The sequence below is a fragment of the Podarcis muralis genome, chromosome 1, assembly GCF_964188315.1.
Source record: "Podarcis muralis chromosome 1, rPodMur119.hap1.1, whole genome shotgun sequence".
NCBI lineage: Eukaryota > Metazoa > Chordata > Lepidosauria > Squamata > Lacertidae > Podarcis > Podarcis muralis.
The window spans coordinates 113,913,789-113,927,709 of record NC_135655.1 but is presented as its reverse complement, the minus strand read 5'-3'; the positions used below and the strand labels follow the sequence as shown (position 1 = coordinate 113,927,709).

The 13,921-nt window shown below is 40.9% G+C and overlaps 1 protein-coding gene across 3 annotated transcripts in view; it reads left to right on the top strand.

Annotated features, from left to right (window-relative positions):
- The window catches only part of AGPS (alkylglycerone phosphate synthase), a 57,806-nt gene extending 44,350 nt beyond the window's left edge, over positions 1 to 13,456 (top strand). For 2 of the 3 annotated variants that reach the window (XM_028748657.2, XM_028748684.2), the window contains 4 exons: positions 1,153 to 1,242; positions 2,470 to 2,569; positions 3,204 to 3,261; positions 9,562 to 13,456. In XM_028748657.2, the coding sequence (XP_028604490.2) occupies positions 1,153 to 1,242; positions 2,470 to 2,569; positions 3,204 to 3,261; positions 9,562 to 9,683 (370 nt within the window). In that variant the 3' untranslated portion in view covers positions 9,684 to 13,456. The remainder of the gene's footprint in view (positions 1 to 1,152; positions 1,243 to 2,469; positions 2,570 to 3,203; positions 3,262 to 9,561) is intronic. The other variant, XR_013390302.1, reaches the window with a different exon arrangement.
- Positions 13,457 to 13,921: the final 465 nt, after the last annotated feature.

Genomic DNA, 13,921 nt, shown 5'->3' with positions numbered 1-13,921 from the left:
AGGGGAGGAGAATCAGGATCGTTCGAAAGAGAAGGAATGTTGGAACGCAAGTTTGACCTGACAGAGCCTCCTGACTCATTTGATTTATTTGGCAAGCCTGAGAAAAGTAAAGGACAGACCGAAGATTAATTTTTTTTATGGAAGCGTTGAACAGAGGCTGTCCCTGGGCAATATGATCTTTGAAGAGTACAAAACCCACACAGAGGATGCCTGCTAATCTGCTTGTGAAAATTATCAGAGATCGCAAAGAAAGGAATATACGATAAGAACAAGAAGAGAAAGAAAGTAATAAAGGACTATCTGGATTGAACTGGATAGAACTGTCTAATTAAAGCAGTAATATAAGTGATGTTTGGACTCGTGCGGAGTTTTGGACTCGTGCGGAGCTTGATGTATGGATACCCCCAACAAAATTTAAAATTTGGCTGTATAATTTGGAACTAATGTGATTTGGCCTGTTAATAAAAATTATTTTAAAAAAAATACAAAGTAAGTGTAGGCCATGTTATCTGTTGCAGGATTAACGTTAGGAGGAGCTTGGCAGAAATATACAGTATCTGCTTTGTCAGATTATGCAGTAGATACACCTAACTAGAAGAGGATTCCTAGGTGGTGAGCTGTTGGGCAAAATATTGCAATAGATGCCACAGCTGTAACAAAGAAGGAAATGTTTTTGAGAAACAAGGAAATACAGCGCGCGCCCGCACACACACACACAAAAATCAGCGCTGTGTTCAAAACTCTTCCTCCACCAGGAGCAGCCCATTAGTCCTGGAGAGCTATGTGACTTTTTACATTTCTTTTCCTCTGTAAACTCAGCCATTTTTTTTTGCATTGCAAACGTTAGTATGTCTAAACATTGCGTTTAGAATCCTACTAAACTTTATTCTTTTCTGGCAACCTGTGTTTTAAAGCAAACAAGCTGAATTTAACCTTGGCTCCTTAACACTTATAAACTTACAGTGCTGACAGATAAAATTGCACAACAGACTTAAACTTAGAATCATTTCTTTTAACGAAACAAAATGTGCTTCAATTTAACATAAATTGTTTTTTAAAAAACCCTACTGAAATGCAATATAAATCTCTAATAAATATGTACACAAAATAAGTGGACATTTCTTTCGACTTCTCTGCTATATTTTGTTTCAGAGTTCTAGACCTTTGCCGAAATGTGAAGGAAAGAATAGTAAGAGAATGCAAAGAAAGAGGCGTTCAGTTCCCACCTTTCGTTTCCTGTCGGTAAGACACATTAAATTTCAGCTGCCTGTGAAATTGAATGAAATCAGTCTAAATTAAGGGCAGTAGCAGTCTTGATATTCTTTTGATTTGATGTGGTTGGGGGGTGAAAGGGCCAGATCTTGTTTTGGGACACCACGACCATATTGTCTGATAGATCCACCCTCTCCCACTACCCAATGCCAGGATTGGTGGCTTATCATTTTTTTTCTGTACATATGCTAATACCAAAGTGTAACAGTGTGTACATTATGGCATTGGTGAAGCAGAAGTGTACCTAGGTCAAAAAAATCAGAATTGTATTTCTCATAGCGTTGCTACTTTTCCCCTTTTGGCCCTATTAGTGAGTACTGATGCCCATTTTTACCTAGTAAAGCTATCTTGTATTTATTTCCCATTGTCCATAGCATAGCTGTCAAAGTTTCCCTTTTTTAAAGGGAAATTCCCTTATTCCGAATAGGATTCCTCGCAAGAAAAGGGAAAAGTTGACAGCTATGGTCCATAGTGGTCTTCATCAGGAGTGTACAATTAAACTTCAAGCATAGTCCTTCCTCCTTTTCTTCTTCTTCACCTTCTTCTTCTTGTGGTATACTCCCCCTCCCCCCGTAATTGCACCTCAAGTATTTTAATGTGTTAAAACGAAATTGTGGGTTCCGTTTTTTAAGAGGCAGCTTTTGTGCCTTTCTGGTCACTGCACCTCAAAAAGTATATTGTAGAGTTGGAAAAGGTTTAGGCAAGGACAAAACGGTCCTGGGGATTGGAGTTCATATCATGATACGTGGCACGGAGAACGCAGATCTAGAAAGGTTTTTCTCCCTCATTACACTAGAACTCTTGGGCATGTTGTGAAGCTGAATGTTGGAAGATAAAAGCAAGTGTATAGTTAAATCATGGAGCTTGCACCTACAGGTGATGGGCACCCAATTGGTATCTTGGAAAGAGCATTCAGCAAAGGTTATCAGCAGCTGCTAGCCCCAATGGCTATGTTGTGCCTCCATAGTAGGAGGCGATGGGCCTCTGAATACCGGTTGCTGGGAATTGCAGATGGACGGGCGCCCTTGTGCTGATGTCCACCTTGCAGGCTACCCCCCCATCTTGTCAACCACAGTGAGAACAGGATGCTGAACTCAATGGGCCTAATCCAGCAGGGTTGGCTTACGTTATGTATAGAACAGTGTGGTACTTGATCTAACAAATACCATTTTTATATATTAAAAAAACAACTCACAGGGTGACGCAGACCTACGATGCTGGCGCCTGTGTCTATTTCTATTTGGGCTTTAACTACAGAGGATTAAGTGACCCTGTTCACGTTTATGAAGAAATAGAGGTAATTGTAACTCTTTGTCGCTTTCATGTTATGTAATACTTGGCTGTAGTAACTCATTCACTATAACAAGTAAAACTGCAAGTTAGAGGCAGACGCCTTGTGGTCAGAGGTTCCGCTCATGAGATCCTCCCACCAGGAAAAAGTGGGGAACAGTTTCTGCCGATTGCTCCCCCCCCCCCCCCCGAGAAGCTGCTCCAGAGAGGGCTGGCGATACCTACAGAACAAGGTCGGCAAGGATAAGTGTGGAATTGTTGTCCCCCACCCCACCCCCTTCCTCAATTCCACGAACAGAAGGAGCACTTTTTGTAGATGGCTCCAACCCTGTATATGTCAATACTCCAAGCTGAGATGCTTCCTTATCTTTGCCAGCCTTTGAAAGGAGTTGTACCTCCTTCATTTATGTGGACTTCCAGTAACGTGTGGTGGAAACCTATCCCCCAATGGGAGGGTGGGATACACCCTCCTATTTTGCAATATGCAAGCCGATTCTAAACTTGGCAGAATGTGTAAACAATCTCGATTGCATTGTGTTGTTTGTTTGCCAGTATTTAAAACGAATGAAAGGCGTGTAATTGTCCAGATTGCTACATCAACTTTGAGCTTAGTGACTAATTAAGTTATTTGCATTCTTTAGATGTCAGCTAGAGATGAAATCCTTGCTAACGGAGGAAGCCTGTCACATCATCATGGAGGTAATGTTTCCAGTTGCTTACATAAGCAGTGTTCGATACCTGTTCTTGTTAAACCTAGCATTGCGGTTAACCTAGCATTGTGCGGTTAAACCTAGCATTGTGGTGCTACTCGTGTTATGCAGGAGAGCTTTGGAAGACCTATTATGAACACGACTTTCAAGGTTTTGACGTGGTTATCGTCTGCGATGATGCTGAGCTTGGTTCAGTCCATGTTTTAAAGCGAACTGATCTGATTTGCATTTCATGTGCTAATACCCCGATCCATAACACATAGCTTTTCTTCAGATTGCACACTTCTCCAAATGTTGCGACACAGTTAAGTAGTAGAAAACGGGATGGAGCAGACATATGACTGAACACATGTGTGAAACTAAGTGATTAGAAATAGACCGATACTTCCAACCCTAGATAACGCCTATTTTAAGTGGTTGTCAGAAGAAATATTCTCCTGCGCCCCAGCCAAGGGGCTGCCGATGAAAACCTTTCTGCGTCAGGAAGGTGGCTCAGGAGCACATTAAGCCAGTGCTTCTGGATCTGCACGGACTCCCTAATGGTTTCTGAGCACAAGTTGATATGGTAGCATCTGTAGCTAGTTGGCACTAGTCTCCCTCCTTTCCTATATGCCATCATTATAACTGCAGTATGCTAAAACCAGTGGTCTGACAGTTCTCTATCAACCCTGTGCTATCCGTATGGTAGTGGGAAGGAAGATAGTAGTATACCCGGAGCTGCCTAAGCCGTCACTGACTGTTCCAAGGCTGCAGTATTCAGTTTGGGGTTAGGCCATGTGGGTGTCTTGCCCCTGCTGTCTTATTGGGTCCTCTGGCCCTTCAAGGGTACAGCCTGACCACTACAGCAGAGAGCACCACACACCAGAAACATGATGAGACGCAACAGGCTAAGCCTAGAGAATTTCTGTACACATGTTTGAGAACAGTATAGCTCAGTTGGTAGAGCGTGAGACTTTTAATCTCAGGGTCTTGGGTCCAAGCCCCATGTTGGGTGAAAGATTCCTGCATTGCAGGGGGTTGGACTAGATGATCCAGGTGGTCCCTTCCAACTCTACAATCCTATGATTCTATGAATCAGGATAAATATATAAGTATATGCAAAATATTACGTCAAAGTGCAAGTAGATAAATAGGTACCACTCTGGCAGGAAGGTAAATGGCGTTTCCGTGCGCTGCTCTGGTTCACCAGAAGCGGCTTAGTCATGCTGGCCACATGACCCGGAAGCTGCACGCCGGCTCCCTCGGCCAATGAAGAGAGATGAGCGCCGCAACCCCAGTCGGTCACGACTGGACCTAATGGTCAGGGGTCCCTTTACCTTTTTATATGCAAAATGTCTTACGGTTGCCTGTCCTGGTCCTAGAGATAGAAATATGGCATGCAATACCGTTGCAAAAACTGAACGTGGGAGAATTTACTAGAATGGTGTACAGTGGTACCTCGATTTTTGGACATCTCTGTTGCCGAACGTTTTGGTTTTCAAACGCCGAAAACCCGGAAGTAAATGCTTCTGCTGCGTATCTGTTGTTTTTCACACTTTTCTCTGTTGACTTGGCAGACCGCCCTTTGCACCTCGGTTTTCAAATGTTTCAGAAGTCGAACGGTCTTCCAGGAGGGATTACATTCGAAAACCGAGATACCACTGTACAAGGAATTATGAAGTCAATGGCTACAATCCCAGCACATTGGGTGCTTTCCCCCTCCATCTTGTAAATCGCCATGAGATGGTTGTTTAGAAGGCAATTAATAAATCAATGGTGGCAATTGTCTTCTATGGCGTAGAGCACATGATGAAACAAGCTTGAAACTCCCATTTCCCCGCTTTGCCAATGGCGTTTCTGTGGTGATCTGGTCTAATATTGTGTGTTGAATTCCTCCTGTGTATCTTAATGTTCCTGGAGTTTACTGTTCAGGATTAAACTGGTTGTATCCTTTTAAAAAAATTATTATTATTTACTGACCTTCAGGCCTTCCCATGACATTCCCAGCATTGCTTTTTAGTTCCTCTGTGAGGAAGAATATTGATGCAATTCCTCTTCAGTGTTTGCCCTATAATTGTGATTAATAACAGTTGCTTTCACTATCTGGAAACAGACAGCCTGGTTAGTCTGCCTACAATCATGTTGTGATAAATGGAGCTATTTTAACTCCGGTTTTGTGTATCAAACAAAACAGATGTAGTCTGAGACTTGGGGCTATAAGGAATATAAAGCCTGTTTAATTCAATCTTCGTGGTGTTTGTTGTTTTAAGGAAGGGACTGAATAGTTTATACAGCAGAGTTTATTCTAGAAACTTAAATAGTTACCATTTCCGCATGCAGCAACTGTTCACTCTAAGGGACACGTTCCTGAGGAGCAGCCACCTGCTGTGGAAACAAAACATGAGACACTTAAGAGAAGTTGCTTAAAAAAAACTTCACAAATAAACCAACGAAGAGCAATAAAAAGATTAAGTATATAGGTAGCTCATTTAATCTAAAACTCATTGAATGCCAGCCTTCAACAAGAGCTAATGATAGAGAGAACATGGCATAATGAATATGCAGTGTCAACTAAGGGCTTGAAGCAAAATGTTCAGCGAAATTCTCCTTACCTTTTTCCATCCAATGGTCCAGGCGCTGATATGTTCTCCTCTCCATCCATCAATATTTTCATTGATTGGGGCAACCAGGGTGTACTTTCCACCCTCCCATGTAGAGCCAGTCTGGACTTTTTCTTCTTCCCTTCCATGCCCTCATCACTATTCTCCAAAATGCCAGAAAAACAGGGGAGTGTGGATTGCGGACCTTTCCATGTCTGAGACTTGCATTAGCAAGTCTTATTTCTAGCCACAGGCTGCTCAGTGTTGCCAGTCGCTGGTACCAGTCTACAGATATGTGCTGGGGATTCACCTAAGCATCCCATCAGTGGAAGCCAGGAGCAAGGACTTCTACTTCTGCAATAGTCCTCTCCTCCCTGCCCCTTCCCAAAATTGGCTTGGGGAAGGGATTGGGACAATGCCTAGAACAGTGTGTGTGCATTGTAACATCTGGCAAGCTGCAGTGCTTGCACAGATTGGAAGAGTTTGATGTTGAATTGCACCCCTCAGATTATGCTAAGCATAGCAGAATGTTATAACACATTTTCATTGATGATCCTGGAGTATTACGAGTATAAGTGCCCAGAAGGAAAACACCATGTGGTGAAAGGGCTCTCAAAAATCTACCAAAAGTTCTAGGTTCTTAAATCCTTTATTTGAAGAGGGCCAGATTTGATGAAGTGAAGGGCCATGAGGGCCGGCCAAAGTTGTTGACGTTTTTTAAGGATTAAGTTGTTGAGAGTTTTTTTAGGATTTTACCCCAGGAAAAAATAAATTGCCTCAGGGGCCAGACTGGCAGGCTAGATTAGGCCCCCAAGGAGGACTTTGGACATGCCTGGATTAAAATGTCTTAGGCTTCATCATTTTGTGCCTGTTTCCACTGAACAGATTGCTCAGCTGATTTGTGCACACAAGGTTGTGGTTAAAAGCCATTGCCCCCCATTTAGGTGATATTTATGGGTCAATTGAACAAATGGTGGTTGTGCATTTTCAACCCGCAATTGTAGTTTAGAGTCTCAAGTCACCTAACTATGACATCAGAGCAGACCAGCTAATGATATTAAGAGGCAGGTGAAAGCAAGTATTGCAATGGATAACTGGTCAGGACTGCAAATAAGCCTAAATGCAGCCTGTCAGTCACGATAGGCTCTACACTAATTATTGCAAAAAAATACTCAATTACTATGCTACAGGTTGACTTGCAGGCAAAAAGCCTATAAGACAGAAGCAGATCTAGATTAAAGGCACACAGCATGAATCCTTCATGCTGGTTGACACTTGCGTATGTCAATCACCCAGTGACTGCTGCATGAACAGATACTTTGGATCTGTGAAATAGCCATCACATATCAGCTATCCCAGAATGGTCCAAGGGAGTTTGCTAGTAGAACGTATTCACTGAGAAGTCATGGATTTATGCAGCCAGGTGGACAGGAAGTTTGTATATCTCTAGCTCAGTGGTAGAGCACTTACTGTGCATGCAAGAATCTTTGGCATGTTCAGGTAGGAATGAGAAAGTCTCCCTGCAGGCCAGAAACACCGGCCAGCCGTCTGATTCAAATATTTTTTCTTTGTTCCTCAAGGAAGACAAAATGGTGTTGCTCCATTTTTTAAACGAAACCTTGGTTAGCCATAGTTGCGGTAAGCGCTAAGGACACGCAGCTTTTGTAACTTTATGGAACAAAGGGGTTAATTTTTTTTTATCATCAAATGCGTTCATAAAGGACCACCAGTGTCCGCTGTACAGCTTCTCCCCCCCCCCCCCCCCGCGCTTGGCTTTCCGGTTCGCTAATCAAATGTATGTTAGATTTATTATTGCAAAAGTATAAAGCATAGAAAATGTGACAAGATAGATGTGTAAATTATCACTCTGACAGAACTAATGATGCACTCCGAGCACCTTCTGTTTTCAAGCACTTGGTGAGCGACTTCATTAAATATGCAATGGCTGTTTGGTGCAGCGGCTGAGAGATCAGTTCAGTCCCTCGTGGAATTGCATTATTACTGGAGGTGGGGGAAAGACAGGCATGCTAGCTGTCGGACATCCTGCTGTGGCTTTAATGTGCTCCATCTTGTTGGACCAGTTGTTTTCGGTCTTCTTGAGACAATTACATCCATAACCACAGGATACGTTCGCCGAAACAATATTACGGATAATAGCGGATAATAGCATAGACTATTCATTGTCTCTTTAGCTCTAACTGGAATGTGGGTGGTTGGACATGAGAGATCTCTGCCGTCCTTGGAATGTCAGCCTTGCCAAATCGAGAATAGGAATATGGTCACAGGAAAAGGCCCATCTTTTTCTAACGAAATGTGCATTTTCCATACTCTCTCCAAACCACGCTGCTTACACGTTTGAGGTTGCCATATGAATTTGATGCCAATAATTGGCTTGTGCTTTTGCCAGACGCTTAGAAAACAGATCAGGCTTTTTTTCCTCCTAGCCTTCGCTGTTCAGTCAGCTCTGCAACACAGTTTGCATTCCTCAGAGAGAAGAAACAAAAATGCTCTGCTCTCCTTTGGTAATCCCCATCATTAATTATTTGAACGACACTTTAGGTAGAATGGGCCATGCAAGATGGGTTGAATTTAGTTGCAAATACGTGGAAGAGGCAGGGGCTGCGGCATATTGCCTTATACAAATGGATCATGCCCTTTGTTTGTTTGTTACATTTATATCGCGGCCTTCCTCCCAACAGAGCCCTGGTTGAAGCTAGCAAATACAAATGGGTGTCTGCCTTAAGTATTTTAATTATTTAATTATTAATTATCAAGTAATTAACAGCCATTAAAAGACAAAACTGATGGTTAATAATAATAAAAATCTGCACTTTTATGTTCGAATGTTGTAGATCCGCAACTGTATTTGAATTGTTTTTATTGTTTCATCACTTGCTATTGGTCGCCCTTGGGCTCTTTGGGGAGAAAGGGCGGGGTATAATTTTAATTAATAAAATAAATAGATTATCATTGAAGTCAGAAAACTGAGTTCTGATATCCTAGGCAATATGAGTACTAAGTCACACAAAAGTCCAGCAACTGTCATGGCGATTTGTTGTACACATAGTTAACAGCACAATCGTATATATGTTTACTCAGGCGTAAGTTCCATTGAGCTCAGTGGGGACATCCTTCCAGGTAATGGCTGTAGGATTGCAGCCTTAAGTTCAGCCACCCACTTTTGTGAGAAACGTGCTTCCTGGCTTGTTAGCCAGATTTTTTTGATTATTATTTTTTAGTAACTTCCTGCAGCTGCATCCACTTTGTGCATGTTTAAGTGCTCAACATTTAAAAAGCCTCTTTGTATGAAAGCCTACATATTTTTGTATATCTAAAAAAGAGTAAGCCTTAGGATTGGTGTTTCCTTTGCCGTATCTCAATATATGCTGCTCACAGCATTCAGAATATGTGCAGCTTTAATTTAATTTTTAATGTGACGCACCATCTTGGCCTAAACTTTATCTAAATTTCATACTTTGTAAAGAGAGTAGGCAGTGTGGAACACAGGCTTCCTCTGGGAGTACATCGAGCTTAATGAGCTTGATAGTCTGGTGGGCTCAATAAATCAAATAAAGCAAAACATTTCTCATTTTTGAATAAAAGCATTTATCACCCAGTGTTTGTTCATTCATGGTCACAAGATTGATTGGCTCCTGCTATTATGGTGAATATTAAAGACTTTTTTTTCCCCCTTCCCTTTTTCTTTCCAGTGGGCAAGTTACGGAAGCAGTGGCTGAAAGAGAGCATCTCAGATGTTGGCTATGGGATGCTGAAATCTGTCAAACAATTTGTGGACCCCAATAACATCTTTGGAAACAGGAACCTTTTATAAGCCTGGTTACTATCCAAAGTGAAATTACAAAAAAAAAAGTGCTATCGTTTATGAGTCTCATGGCTATCCCAGTATCCAGATATAGCGTGGACCCAATTTGAAAGCTGTTTACTCCTTACATCTTTAATTTTCTTCAGTTAAATGTGATCATACAGTTTACTCATAGCACACGTCCCACAGAGTACTCCAAAACATTTCTCACACACAACCAGCCTAAAGTATGTCAATCTAACCGATAACCTGTTTGGATGGCTTCCCCTGCTATAGTGCAAGAATAGCTAAGGCGGATACTAAATGTTTCTGTCATAGGAGACGTTCTTGACAAAGCAGCACTCCTGAGAAGCAGATGAAAAATGGGTTTATATTTCTATAAAACAGCTTTTCTATTGAAATTTTAAACAAACGGGCGATGAAATTTATGCCATGCTGCATTTTTTTAAAAAACAAAACCCGAAAATAATTTTGGATTACTAGTTCCCCCTATCTGGTATTACTGAAAGCATTAGTTCACAAAGTGTAGTCTCAATAGCATTTGTAACTTTATGTTCTGAACAATACTTACTGACTCCAAAAAGCAAACATTTATTTTTAAATACAGAAAAACACACTTTATCTTTGTTAAACAAAGTGTAGTGCTTTTATAATTTTGCCCTGCTGATTCTTTTACAAGGCAAAATTTCCCAAGTAGACAAATGGTCCTGTTAATTCTGCTTCTCCAGAAGTGTAATTTGGAGTTTCGGCCATTTCCATTCTGAAACAGTCTATTTTAAATTTTGACTGCTAGTTATGAGTGTAATCATTTAGTCCACAAAAATAAAATGTCATGCTTTTCTAAACAGTATCAGAAAGCATTAGAATGAAACCTACCCTAGAATTGTTAAAATAATTTAACTCTGCCTATAAATACCTACATTTTTAGGCACCAGTTCTTATTCTATATATATATATCTGAAAAAACTTTAAACAAAAATATCTGAAATTCTGACACTCGCCCCCCAAAATAACATTTATGTTAATGTCTGCTAGCAATTGGTAACAAATGTGAAGTCTGAATACATCTGTTAAACATCCTGTTCTAATCTCCACTAAATTTTTGCTATTTAATCTTAAGCCAGCATGTCAACTCAAAGCAATGTATGGTCAAATCATAGCTACTGCATTCATGCCCTAAAGCACCTTCAAAACAGACCCAATGCATAATATCTCATCATGACGATTGTCAGTTTGCTATTGGTCTTACCAGAACTCATGAAAGTAATCCAGATAGTCCTTTTAAAAATTTAATCCACAAGAGGGTTTTTTTAAAAAAAAACTGCAGCGTGATGGTCTTGAACAATTACTCTCTACTAAAGTCTGTACCTATAGTAAACATTAAGACTGAGCACAACATTAAGATTTTTGTTTCTTAACCATGTACAAGGTATCCTCATTGGCAACAATCTGGTTACACCAGGGTATTCAGTTTTGTTTTTGATAGGAAAAAAAAGAGTGCTTTCATGTGCCTAATGAGCACCATATCTAGGATCAGATGTTTGTTTCAGGGAATAAAATTGCCTTTTTGATAGCAAAAGTTTAATTTCCTGATTATTTTTGCTTGCTCTGACCAAGTTTATTCTATTTCCAAATGTGTAGTTTCACTTATGGTGCTTAATTGATTTACTTAATTATTATAGGTTTCCTAACCCTTTGTTACTGAAAATTGCACAGGGAAATGCCCTACGGGGATATTTTTCATAAGTTTATAGATAAATAGATGACAAGGAGTGTTCAAATCATGAAGTATAAACTTGTGTCTTGTTCACACTGTCCTGTCTAATGAAGTAACTGGGGGGAGCTGCAAGAAGTGGATAGGTTTTGGAGGAAAAGATACAATGCAGATTACTGTGAACATATTGTAAATTGCTTTACTTACCTCTATTTTGCTAGACCTTATTTCGTTTTCTTCCTTGTTGAAATGGTTAAATTGTTTGGAGCGTTAGCAAGAGCACCTGTAAAACATATGCAAGTGTGTGAGTGCTAATTCAAAAGACTGAGATGCTCATTAAAAAGTGAAAATTTTCAAATGGAAAGCTATTTACAGTGTATTCATGACACACCAACAGGGCCAAAAGTATTGGTGAAGGATACGCAAGAACATCCATTTAGCTTTCTCTAATGGTGAGTTGCAACATCCTACCATCTTTCACTGAAGTTGTAAGGCTTGAATCACTCACTCTTGACTAGGCTTCCAAAGGACCATATATGTGCAACCATACACAACGCCAGCATTCTTCTGGCCTTCAGGAGTGACATCTGGGAAGAGATGGTAGGGAACCCTCCAGATCAGCATCCAGTGTGGTGCTAAAGGTTGACCAGAAATGGAGGCAGGTATAAAGCTATTTTAGAGGCACACACTTGGCTGTGGGACGCCTGGCCATAATCTGAACCCTCCTGACCATTCATTTTGCTGAAGGTTCAAGATGTCTGCAGTATTGCAGTGCCTCATGGTAGGGAGGAGCTGGCTTGCAAAATGCCGCACTGCTTTCCATGCCCCCTTTCCATCTGACCATAAGCAAACGAGAGGGGTGACCTAGAGATTCTGTGAGCTTGCTAAAACCATTGGAACCTCTCATTGAATGCTAAGCTGGTGAAGCAGAGCCTTTCTTGGTTGCTTTAAGTAGGGAATGTGTAAAAACAACACACCACTGCATGCTGATTGGCAAATCTGAATTCCCAGCGCAATGCTGTGAGTGTCTTCAAATAAGGAGTGACTCAAATCCCACAGGACGTACATAGTGTAACTCTTTGGATTCCTAGGATTTTTTAATCTGTTTAAAATTAGAGCATTGTAGCTGGAACCATCAGTGTGATACCTGGGCAGAGCATAATTCCGTTTGAAATATGGCACAGTTGGCCATATTTTCATATACTGTTTTACTCCAATGCCACAGTAACGGGCAGGATCCAAAGAACCAGGAAACTTATTCCACATACCTGAGGCCTTGAGTGGTGTTTGCATGCATGGAGAATTGCAATCTGTTTAAATCTGTTAGGAGTTTCCACAGCAGTTTGTGGTGTTGTGAAGGGGAAGAGAATCTAGAATCCCACGGGTGATATGTGAGCTGTGTTGTGTGCTTTAAAAAAGCTCTTTAGGTCCTGGCTAAAACCCATTTTCTATTTTGGCAGAGTTCACGCCTCTAAAACATTTTACTGACTGTTACATCTCTTTGCAATGGGGTTAGAAGGTTAGATGCAAGGTTCTTGTCAGTCCATAGGTTTTTTTGGTTCAGAAATCTGTGGGAAAGTTGGGTTTCCTTCTTAGGAATTGTTTTACACTGAGGGTGCCTCTCATTCTAAGGACCAAACCAGGTTACGTTAAGTGTGTCTATGCACTAGAATCATAGTGGTGGTTTTTAATGGCAGTGAAATGGGCAATGTGGGTCTGGACTGTAACACAGTAGAGAGCTAACCCCTTCTGCTACCACTGCAATCTCAGTCCAAATTGGAGTCCGCCACAGCTGCATATTTGTTATTATTATTGCACACGCGAAGACTTATGTAACATAAGATCTCTGGGGCCCTAGATGAAATCCACCAGTCTTGTCCTCTAGAATGCTAACCAACTAAAAAAATACAATTGAGCTTTTGGTTCATAGCGGGAAACCATGTTTATCATATACTGAACAGGTAATTGTACAACTGCAGTTATAATGTTGAGATTATAAAAGGTTATTAATCAAACAAAATGTTCCTGAAATTTCTCCTTAAGCCGATTAAATTAATACTTTTTCAAATGGCTGGTTGTTTTTGATTCATTGCCAAGTAACCAGAGAGAGAGTCTACAGCAGCACCTGAAGCTTTGGGCATCTTATGGAAATAAAAAAGCTTAAGGATGTGGTTCTGTAACATTAACTGGGTGGATATAAGCTCAGTTTTGGGGGAGGATAGGAGGAGGTTAGACCAGGCATAACCATGGAAGAAGACAGCTGTTCTCAAGTTTTTCCTGTCAAGACTTTATTGGACTGGCTGAACTAGCTAGGACTTCTGCTGAATATGCTTTCCAAGATCAAGACTCTAAGAGTGACCAGGAACTGGTGGTCACTAAATATCTTGGTTGATGAGGAAGCCTCAGAGTGGTTGGGTTTCTCAGATTTTCTTTTTTGCCTACCCTATAGCAGCCCCAGGGATCTATATTAGCCTGGTATGTTTTGGTGCAACAATGGAATACATCCTATGAACTATGCTGTTTTTGGCATTAA